General features: G+C 32.9%; 1 protein-coding gene across 2 annotated transcripts; it reads right to left on the minus strand.

Moving 5' to 3' along the window:
* Window positions 1-357: 357 nt before the first annotated feature.
* LOC123677162 (peregrin) lies at window positions 358-10,640 on the minus strand. 2 transcript variants are annotated; one of them, XM_045613711.1, is made up of 16 exons: window positions 10,240-10,640; window positions 9,983-10,180; window positions 9,790-9,923; window positions 9,588-9,728; window positions 9,349-9,527; window positions 8,014-8,171; window positions 7,714-7,953; window positions 6,062-6,310; window positions 5,402-5,676; window positions 5,183-5,346; window positions 4,968-5,130; window positions 4,510-4,717; window positions 3,400-3,505; window positions 1,042-1,376; window positions 806-984; window positions 358-646 (listed from the first exon to the last, which is right to left on the minus strand). In XM_045613711.1, the coding sequence occupies exons 1-16, from the start codon at window positions 10,436-10,438 to the stop codon at window positions 533-535; spliced, it is 3,042 nt and encodes a 1,013-aa protein (XP_045469667.1). In that variant the 5' UTR covers window positions 10,439-10,640; the 3' UTR covers window positions 358-532. The 2 variants fall into 2 exon arrangements, with proteins under 2 accessions (XP_045469667.1, XP_045469668.1); XM_045613712.1 differs by lacking the exons at window positions 358-646; window positions 806-984 and having other exon boundaries at window positions 1,176-1,376; window positions 3,401-3,505; window positions 10,240-10,617.
* Between the last annotated feature and the right edge of the window lie 547 nt (window positions 10,641-11,187).

An 11,187-nucleotide genomic window follows, 5' to 3' on the forward strand; every position in this document is an offset into this window, starting at 1 on the left:
AAAAGAAATAACATCACTTTTCTCTTAAATTTTCAATATACTATCAAAATGGTTTTATCAGAGGGCGTCAAACAACGATTGTCAATCGTTATCGAACTAGGCAAAACAGTTTTCCATTATGGATTCATTCCAACAGTTATTTACTTAGGTAAAAATATTTCCTGCTATTTTCATGACAAAATCTACACAATAATGTTTATTCTAGGGTTTCAGACAGGATCAGATCCAGGTGTCCCTGAAATAACGCTGCAAAGGTATGTTCCGTAATGAACAATTTTTTCCAATAATAATAATTTGAATTTATTTGCAGCTTATTTTGGTAATCGTGGAACCAAACTATTAGGAATCAACTTATGATTAATTTTAAATTGTTTTTTTTTAATAGTATATTTATTTATAACTTTAAGCTTAGAAACTATACATATAATTTCCAAAGTAAGTACATACTTCAAATGTTATTATGATGAAGAAAAACATTAAACTTTAATCATAATTAATTGAGTTTTATTGTGCACTTTGAATACCTATTGATTTAAGTTGCAGATTCACTCTTCTCAAACTCAGCTATTTGGGATATGTAGTTTTGAGCATTTTCATATGCCTTTTTAACTGCTTTTCTATCTGTTGGCTTCCTCGATTCTGTAACCTAAAGATAAAATAGGAAAGATATTATTTCGATAATATTGGAAATTGCTGGGAATATTTTAGTTGCCATATTATCTTTATTTATCCAGAACTCAATAATTTAATTTTCTGTTCAAAATAAATTCAAGTTTGTAGTAATGGTTAATTTCATTAGTGTTACCTTAGCCTCGTCTCTATCTGGATTAATACCAAGAATTTCTAACTTCTCTGCTGGCAACCACTGCCATGTTCTTTTGGCGTCAAAGAATAAAACTAAATATACATGTTCCTCGTGGTTTGACTTTAGAGACAGAACTTCAGGAGGCGGAGTTGGCATAGGAACACCCATATGTACATAACCTAGAACCAAGTAGTTTCAGGCTAATAGGGGTGAAATAAAAATTAGTTAATACTCACCAGTTGGCATACCAGGATCAATAATAAGTGCTGGATACCAAGGATAACCCCTACATTTGGCCCAAACCAACTGGAAAGGTTCAAGAACCTTCTCTCCAATTCCATCAGCTCCATTTACTGTTGAGTCTGAACATTCAGTGTCTTCATCAGAATCAATTTCTGAAGGATCATGGGAATAACAAGTCGATAGACTAGACCCACTATCACTATTTTCGTCACCAGAAGTTTGGCATCCAGCTCTATACACACGGAAACTGTCTGGCACAGAATTCAATTTACCATCCATGTTGTCAGGTGTGGGTTCAAGAGTTTTCTTCTGTCTGCCCTTTTTTTTTCTACAAGGCCAGATTTGATATCAATAATAATTTTTTTATATAGTTGATATGGTCATATGAAATGTAAATGGCTTTGCTTAAACGACTCTCTTTTCTTTGTTTTTCAATAAGTTATCAATTCTAAGTAAAAGAAACTAAAACAAAGAACACTGTAAATTTTATACTGAGATTTATTATTTCATCTTAAGGAAAAAAAATAAGGTATCTTATATGATACGTTGGGTCTAGAGGTATACAAAAACAACAGATCTATAAAAACATTTTATTGGTGAAAAAGCGCGAAACATTTTCTGTCAATGGTACAACAAAGATAAATATTGCATGTGTTACATTTAGCAAACGTTAATTTACCACATATTGAAAATCGACATTTTGATCTTGTTTTTTGTTCTTGCTTCGTAAAAACCGGTAGGTGCATGTTACCAACGGTCCTGACACTTCTATCCGGAACAGGTTGTACCTTCCTTTGTTTCAGAGGTGGTGTCTCTTCAACATCACATTCACTTTGTTCCGAATTTCCTTCATTTTTTTCAGAAGTTTTTTTAGTTAAAATTAAATATTGAGCAACGGATAATTTCGAATAAAGATAGTCCAAAGTGTCTTTTCTCCTACACCTTTTGTACTGGCATTTTGACGAGTTAGCAAGATGCAGCTACTGTGAAATCGAAAAAGTGATAGATTCCACGTATTGTCCATTTTTTGGTACATCCACACATAGCATATTTTTCAATCACCCTGGAAATTGGTTGTCAGAGTATGTTTTTTTCTTGAAAATTGAAATGACTTGATTCAAACTGACGAGTATGTGACCATTTTTCTGGTAACCTGGTTGGTAGTGGGCAAGAGCTTCCTCATCCGATGAATCGCTCATGTTATCTGTGATCTCTATATCATCTGGATCGGGAACCACAATTTCCAAATCTAGATCAACCTCATCCTCATACAAAGAAAGATCATCGAGGTCTGACTAATTGAAGTCTAAGTTGATAGTTCTCATCAAGCTCCAACACGGTCAAAGGCCTTAAAAAAATAATATTTCAAATAAAAAGTAAACTTTATTTGTTCCCTGGTGAAAATCCCCAAAATCTGATTTTTACATTGAAATTAAATGTTGTAGTCAGTGAGACCCAAGGTATCACCCATGATACGCTAATCCCCATTGCAAAATATTGGAAATATTCAAAACAGAACCCATATCTTTGATATGTTTTGTAATACACATTCAACACATATATATCAATAAAACACCAAAAAAAAACAATTACTTACTTTTATTTTGCGGTAGAGGCATCATTGTAGCACGTGCACTTGTAAATATAAACAATCGACTGACTTGCCGCCGTACGCAACCAACATCGCATCAAAAAAATAGGCGCATATTTAGCAGTGTATCATATATGATACCATCGAGTATGTGCCGCTAAATGGAGCTGGAGGCAGAGAATGAAATATAAACTTGAGGTATCATATATGATACCTGGGGTCAGAGGAGGTAAGTTGCAGAATATTTCGTATTCTATAATACATATCCCTGCAGAGCTAGAACATGAGTTTATTTTGAAATCTCAATTAAATTGTCAATTGATAAAAATATTGTTTTGAATTTCATGATTGTACATAACCTGTTAAGGTTCAAAAGATTCTAGAGTGAAAAAAATCAAAATATTAGTGCAAGTGATTTTTGTACTAATATTTAATACCAACAAAATTAAAAAATTTTAGAGAAGAACATCCGGTAGACGGAAGGTTTTTTCAATTCAATTTTTGGATCCTTCACATTCCAAGTCGTACAGTTTCAAGGGTTTGAGAAATTTGCTTCAGAAGGTTCATTATTATTACAATTATAATAATAAACCAAAACTAGTATTATATTAAGATTATTTATTTGGATATTTTCGATATATACAATTGTTTTTTTGTGGTAGGTGAATTTCTGACTTGCTTCAAGATTTTTCAAATTACAAAGTGATAGGGACTTGAGAGGAATGCTAAATTATTATTCATACCATGTCCTTGCACTTACTTTGAAGTTTCCGGAGGTTCTTCAACAGGTTTTTTGGAAACAGCTTGAGCTTTTTTTGTCAGCAATACAGCTGTTCTTCTATTTACTCCGCCGGAAGGTGACACACCTTAAAAATAACACTCATGAGTTCAGGTGCAACAGACATAATTTTCTTCATAATGCAGATGCATTCCCCATCAACACTTTCTTAAACTAAAATAAGTGTTTTTATCTCTATGCAAAATTTTTCTATCTCCTGTGAGAGCTTTCAGAAGTTAAGAGCTTATAGGAGTTAAACAGGAACACACTTATTATGTATATACCTCAGAGTAATAAACAGATAGAGGGAGCATACGTCATTTCCAGTAAGCGAATTTTGTCCCCAACATGAACTATCAAATTTGACATAAGGGGCGCGGAAATGAAAATATATCAGCGATATGATATTACACTCAATTCCATAAAAATATAGACATATCAAATTAATTTCACGGCATTCAGACAACTTTTCAATTCTGGAAAAAGTACCTTGAGTGACCTTGAAACGGTCACAAAAGTTTTGAACTTCCTTAATTTTTGTGGAGCAGTATATTCAACTCAATTCCATATTACATTCTACGTCCATGATCAATTCAGAAAACAAACTTCAACCTCGCCAAACGATGTAAAACAACCGATGACACTAGGCGCGCAATAATTGCCAAACCTAGGATTTCAGCAGGTATATACAGAAAAATAATAAATATTCTGCATAGTATAAATTTGACAATTAGGAAAAATATGGGATTCCAAATATTAAAATTTACATTTTTAATTAGGAATCACTCAGATAAATATATTTACATTCAATATACTATACATTCATAACGATATAGTGAAATTATGGAATTGAAAATATTCACAATCCGACAACATAATCTAACTATGTTGGGGACTTGTAAAAATTGCGTATACTCCCTCTATCTATGTTTATTACTCTGTGGTATATACTGAATGTAGACTTATTTTATTATTGGCCTTCTTTAAAACACAGTTTTCATAATCATCTACACTGCTTGTATCAATAGATCACCTAGTCTAGTGTGTGGGGTACATATTTTGCTAGAACAACATAATGAAAATTGCACTTACTGGCACTGTTGCATGGAAATTTAGCATTTTGAGACTCTACTTCCTGGTCTGATTGGGAACTATCAGTATTGGCTAAATTTCTTTTTGCTTTGTTGAGTTCACTTCTCACTAGTTTGACTCTCTTGGCTCTTGCCAAACCATGCTTGAGAGCCTGACTCTTGGCCATCAAATCTTCCAATTTAGCAATAACATCAAGACCAGTTTTGCCCTAAAATGTTAATTTATGAATTTCATTCGATCACAATAAAATAAACTATTTTTAAAAACTAGCTTATTTTCATCGAATTTAGAAAGATCTTATTTTCAGTTTTATAGACAGAGATCTAGGGGGGTCAAGATAAAAAAAATTAAATATTAACATTATGTAACCAATATCATATTGTTAACACATAATATATACATTACTTTCTGAAAAGTACCTATGAAGTTATAAAATTAAAATCTGTGTCTATATTTACTTGTAAATTTTCGAGTTCTTTGTCTATATCTGCAGCTAAAGATTCCTCATTAGAAGAACCATGACCTCCATCTTTGTTCTCATTTAACAAACCAGCAGTTTCCAGTTCTTTCCTAGCTTGTCTGAAGATTGCAGCACATTGATCCCTCATTTTAATAGCAGCTCTAAAATTCGAATATATTAAAATCTTATCGCACAATTAAATGATTGAATTACCGATAGAAAACTGTATCCCTGTTATTGTAGGCCAAACAGTTGGCTATCATAAGGTCGAAATCTTTCTCCATAGATTTCAGATCAGGATATTCCTCTCTAGCCAATTTTGCTTTCATTGTGCTCAAATCCATTGGTTCAGACACAACTGTCATGTAATCAGGAACCTAAAACAAGACATCATTAATATATCTTCTTTTAAACTTGACAAATCAATCATACCTCTTCCAAATCAACCGGTTCGCTAAAGATTTCATTGGTATCTTTAGATGATATCAAGTCAAGTACATTTTCCAAACTCGCTTGGAATGGTTTCAGTTGGATCTTGTAACATTTCTCGACATGTTTAGTGTACAGCAATTTGGTTTTTTCTCTCTTTCTTACTAACTCGCAAAGAAGTCTTGCTCTTTCTAAATCTTGCCTAAGACACTGCCAGTATTTCAATTGCCGGCAAAGTTCCAAAGTATCCACATTGCTAGAGAATGAATCCCTCGAACCTAATATATTATACAAAATAATTATGTAAAGGTATATGTAACAATTGATCAGTTTTCACCAAAGTAGTTCTACAGATTGCCAGAAAATTTAAGGGGAGTTAGGATATGTAAGACATATAGATTTGCAATAATGTCTACTTCACTAGTTCTTTGGAGGCAAAATTGCCACATTTCTTAATGCCTAATTCGCATATACCACTTTCCAATCACAAAATTATAGTGTACTTTCTTAAGGATAGCAAATGTGTGAGCACTAAGCTTACTTCATTTTCCTACTAAGTTGCTACTTACCACAAGCAACCAAGGATGGAAAGAGGTAAATTAGAGGAATAATTAAACTATGTGTATTTTCTGATAATCTATACCAATAAGTCTAGGTATTTACCTCCTTGAGCGCTCTGCAACCTTCTCAACAATGGAACTCCATTTCTATACTGCCTTTTTAAGGTCCAATAGGCTATTAGACGCTGGATAAACTGAGACTTCTTAGTTATATTCACTAATGAGGCTATTTCTTGGATACGATCTGGTGGTATAGTTGGTATAAGAATAATAGGAGCTGAAGTTCGTTTTTTAGCCAACATTTTTCGTGCTTGCTTCATTTTCTGTCTGGAGTCTTCCTTTTGGGACTCGCCTGTGAAGTGAAATTTTATAGTATTGTCTAAGACCACTGTGGATCGAATCATGTTAGGTTATTTATAATAAAAATATAAATTAATAACATAAGTTTATTTCCTCAAAATAAACTCTCAATCAAAATTTGAATAAGTTTAAAGAAGAGATTGAATTAATGAAAATCCAAGATCCAGACATAACATCTACATATTGCCAACTGCCAGAAACATTCCTAGGAGGAAAATAAGGTACCAAGCTGCCACCTGGTTTAATGAATTGTCAAACAACATCAAGGGCTCAGATACTCTAAAGGTGTTCACAAGTAAAGTGAAAGATCAATTGTTCCAAAGAAGACAGAATAATATTTGATTTATTGAGAAATTGTTTAGTTGTTGAAATTGTTATTGTTACTATTGCTATGTTGTAAAATATGCCTGTTATGGATCACTCATGATCCCTTTGGGTTAATAAATAAATAAAAAAAAAAAAATATTGCTCCCAAAAATATTCAAATGTTTTTTTTTAAAGATTCAACTTAAACCTCTGAATACCTTCCAATTGTTTATTACATGTGAGATCAATTTTAGGTCTACAGATGCTTTAGGAACTTGCAAAGAAGTAGAGCAAATAAATAGAGTTATGGAATGTCCAACCTGTTTGCTTTATTAGAAAGCAGTAATTTACAGAATCATACAAAATAGACCAATAAGTCCAAAACCACCGTAGACAATTATGTTGATTGTATTGGTGTTATCTGTGTATATTTAGACTGACTGTTCATTGCGCTCCACTTATTGGATTGTAATTAGTGTTTTTCTGATAGATAGTAATAAAGTGGTTGCAATTATACTATATACACTTTTCATTTGCATGTGGTTTTAAATGATCACAACTTTTACAAAGCCTTTCCAGTGTTTGATCTTTTATCTATACTTCTATCGAATGAAGCAGTGGAAACCATTGTGTCCATAGATTTAATAAATTAGTGGGGGCTATAAGTAAATAGTAACAGGACACAAAAACACAATTTATTAAATTTTGCCTGTCAGCCTGTTTATGCTAATCTTTGAAATTACTGCATGAATTTTATTGAGGTTTTCACAGTTGCAATATGAGTATTAATTAATAGTACACGCATAGAGTTTTGTTTCATTGAAATCAGAGTAAATGAAATGAATATAACAGAAAATTGTTGAAAAGCTGAACAGCCTTATTGATGCATTGAGGAGAATAAGTCATCTCATTAATGAATTTCTCTACACAGCCTTTATTCAGTCAAATTAGTGTTCAATATTTTACTGACTGATGTCATTTTTCAAGGGTTTTGAAGAAAACCCTGGACAGGATAGAAACATCGATTAATGAAATAAATATTCCTACATCTTTAATTTAGTTCGTATGTAAGGATATATATAAACTTACTATGATCAGGTGGAGCATGTGTATCACAGTAAGCAATTTTCTGAACCAACACAGGTTGTGTTTCGCTACCATCTTTGACAGTGTCCATTTTCATGTAAAGACCAGCTTGTTGAGCACATGTTACATGGAAAGCAGCATAACAATTTGCTTTGTGACATTGTATACAAGCACCCACTCCTTTTTGTTTGCAAACATAACATGTAAGACGCCATCTCGCCGCTGGTATAGTTTCAATTGAATCTGAAATTGATAAATTTCAATTTTGATAAATGCAATCTGATATCAATAGGTGACACTTACCAATCGGTTCTAAGAATACAGTATTGGCAAACCTGACCTCAGGTATCCACAAAGCACACACTACATGAGCCCACTGACTGCGATCAGTTTGTTTAAATGCACCTCCTTGGTTTGGGCATAAAACACAGTCAACAGCTCTGCTTGGAGATTGTAAGCACCTTGAAAAGGAGAATGAAACAATAAATTAATCAGCATTGTTCACTTCAAGGCAGAACAAGTCAATACAAACTATTCTTATAATTGATTACTATAGGTGAAACGTTATATAGGGAGTATCCAATGTTGGGGATCAATTGCCTAAAAATACTTGAACAGTCCAAACTTATCTATAAGATGCAAATCAATTTCATTAAAGTCAACACAAAATTGAGGCAAAATATCATAACCTGAGAACAAGAGATAGAATGAGAAATGACTATTCCAGAACACTCAAACCACATATGTGCCTATATATCGTAGTGTGCAAACATATAACAACGTACCAAAGACTTTGTTGAGAATAATGAAAGGACTGTTTATTGCACATTGAAAGTATATTTCAAGAACAGAAAGTGAGTTCACTTAATTTCAAGCTAGCATAATATTTGATGGCTAACAAACAATATTTTAATTATATATAAAATCTACATCCATTTAAGTATTAAAAAAAAAATGTAAATTAAAAGGCTGAAGGACCCTAGGTCAGTGGCCTTTTGTTTAACAATAAATATCAGTTACTACTCTACATCCATTTTACCTTTCAGTGTTTGGATTTTAAATAAAAATACATTCCAATAAATAAAACTTAAACTATGATCTAATGAATTTTTTCCATTCTGCCCTGTTAGTCGCTAACTCTTTCCTTTTTTTATTTCTGGAAAAAGTATCTCCACGAGCGGGACCCAAGCTCGCAACCTTCAAATCACTAGTCCACCGCTCTCACCAACTGAGCCACCTAGGAAGTTGAAAGTTCTAAAGTTCATATCGAAGAACCTCTTCTCCCGGAATCAAATGTTAGTACTATCCCTTACAAACTATGTAGTTCACAAAGGTTAATGAAAGTTGATGTTGGAAGGGAACTCATTCACTATTGGTGATCATCATGATTCTATTTACCTTTCTTCTAACGTAGTCGAAATTTTATTCACTTCAGTATGATTCAGGTTTCTGAATCTTACGACCAACCGAACAATTTTAGCCAAAAATAAATTTTTCCAACTTATTTTTAAGAATAATTTATTGATGTTTATTTTTGATATTTCTAAATTTGTTATAATTTATTAGTAAAGTCCTCGGTGCCAGTTTTGTGAACTGTTTTGAAGTTTAAAATAAATGATTTGAAAAAAAAAAACTTACCTACGACACAGCCATTGCCCTTCTGGAATATAAGGCACCCCATAACAATCTTGGTGAACAGCAAGGTTGCACATGTCACAAAAAAGAATAACGTTAGTATTTTGACATTCTCCATCCATACATATACAACACACAGCATCATCATCAACTATAGCTCCAGAGTGGCCGTTCACAGAAGCCTTAAATATATACATTATTTATAATTTATAGCCAATCCAGTAAACACTAGCCATACTCACTTGAAAATAAGACTCTTTCTCAAGTCTGTCCATGAGTAGTTCAAGCGAATCTACTGAAACAGCACTAAGACCTTGTGCTTCTCTCTTTTCATTCATTAAAGACATCCAAGCAGTGTCTTCTTCATCAACATCATACTCCACCTAGAATAAATTTAATAGAGCGAAAATTTTATAAAATAAATTTCAACGTTAATAATCTTACTTCTCCATCTAATTCTTCGGTACTCTTTTCTATAAATCTATAGTAAGCATTTGGTCTTACTGGAGCATCACATATGTTATAATTATCTAATTCTTTATAACTTGCCTCCGGTAATTTCACAATTTCGGAAGGAACTAAAAATTACAATTGTACATAAGAAAATAATTAAAATACAAAATTCAGAAACTCTCACTTGCAACTGCAGTTTCAGAAGGTGGAGTCTCTTTTTCGAAATCTTCCTTTGACCTAATCTCCAACGATTCATTGATGTTCCACCTGATTATTTTGCCATCAACATTAAATTCTACCATTTTTTGGGCTTCTTCATAAGTAAGAGGTTCAGGAACAGGTGTAGCCTTGACATTTGAAGGAGTGCCTCTTGCTCTAGCACCTAAATAAAATGAATTGAAGTTGAGATGAGAGTTGGATGAGAAAATAGAGATTTTTTACCTTTCTTATTCTTTGGGGTACTAGGAGTTACTGGTGGTAACGGGGTAGGATTGTCATGATCAAAACTTCTCAAGTGGTAAGATAATCCGCATACAGATTTATAATTTCTCCCACATCTTTCAACGGGACATGTGTAAGGAGGTCCATGATCTGCTCTAACTTTTCGGCAGTGCTCCAATATATCAAAATCTACCACCATTTTTCGAGGTTAAAATTCTCTAATTCAAACAGGGTAATATACGTGAATATATTGAATATTATAACCACTAGGACATTTTCAACTCAAAAGTATGGACTTATATCCATATTTATTTCAACCATTACATATAAGACATAATTAACTAAATAACATTTACAAAAAGTTGTTTATATTTTGAATTTACTATTTACTCTCAATGACAGTTGCTTTTCTTTTTTATGTCATTAATAGAATAATTTTTTCTTCTTCTATTTAAGAGGTCAAATTTAGAATATTTGATAACTAGTACTAATCACAGAATAATAATATCTTCTTTTTCATTCTTTATTGTGCTTGGCAGCAAGGCCTTCCAGTGGCGTACATACATTATCAATAATTAATTAATAATTAAACAATTTTGTTCATCATATCATTTAATTGTTATCTTGATATTAATGATGGACTATATGATTATATTTGACTATTTCCATCATCTGGTCGGTTGTTTCCGACGTTTCGGCAAGGATTCGCCTGCCGTCTTCAGGGTGTTGGTCCTGAGAAGGACTGATTGTTTGGATCTGTCAGGACCTGTAGGCAGCAGACTTTTTTCGAGTTCATATGAGGGTATCGGGGTTTGAACTTTAGTCGTATCTGTTGCAATCCCTTCACTCCCACCACTAGTCTACAGAAGGAGGTAGTAATCCATCTTCTTCGTACACTCTTAGTGGGTTAAAAATAAATTGAATAGTTGCATATCACTTTCTTTCATT

Source organism: Harmonia axyridis, chromosome 3, assembly GCF_914767665.1.
Source record: "Harmonia axyridis chromosome 3, icHarAxyr1.1, whole genome shotgun sequence".
In the NCBI taxonomy this organism is placed as follows: domain Eukaryota; kingdom Metazoa; phylum Arthropoda; class Insecta; order Coleoptera; family Coccinellidae; genus Harmonia; species Harmonia axyridis.

What these genes read in the sequence shown, in the direction of transcription:
- LOC123677162 (XM_045613711.1), bottom strand. Translation starts at nt 10,438, where the DNA reads ATGGTGGTAGATTTTGATATATTGGAGCACTGCCGAAAAGTTAGAGCA. An exon ending in GGGCAATGGCTGTGTCGTAG is followed by an intron (nt 8,172 to 9,348) that starts GTAAGTTTTTTT and finishes CTCCTTTTCAAG; the next exon opens with GTGCTTACAATCTCCAAGCA. An exon ending in TGTATTCTTAGAACCGATTG is followed by an intron (nt 7,954 to 8,013) that starts GTAAGTGTCACC and finishes TATCAATTTCAG; the next exon opens with ATTCAATTGAAACTATACCA.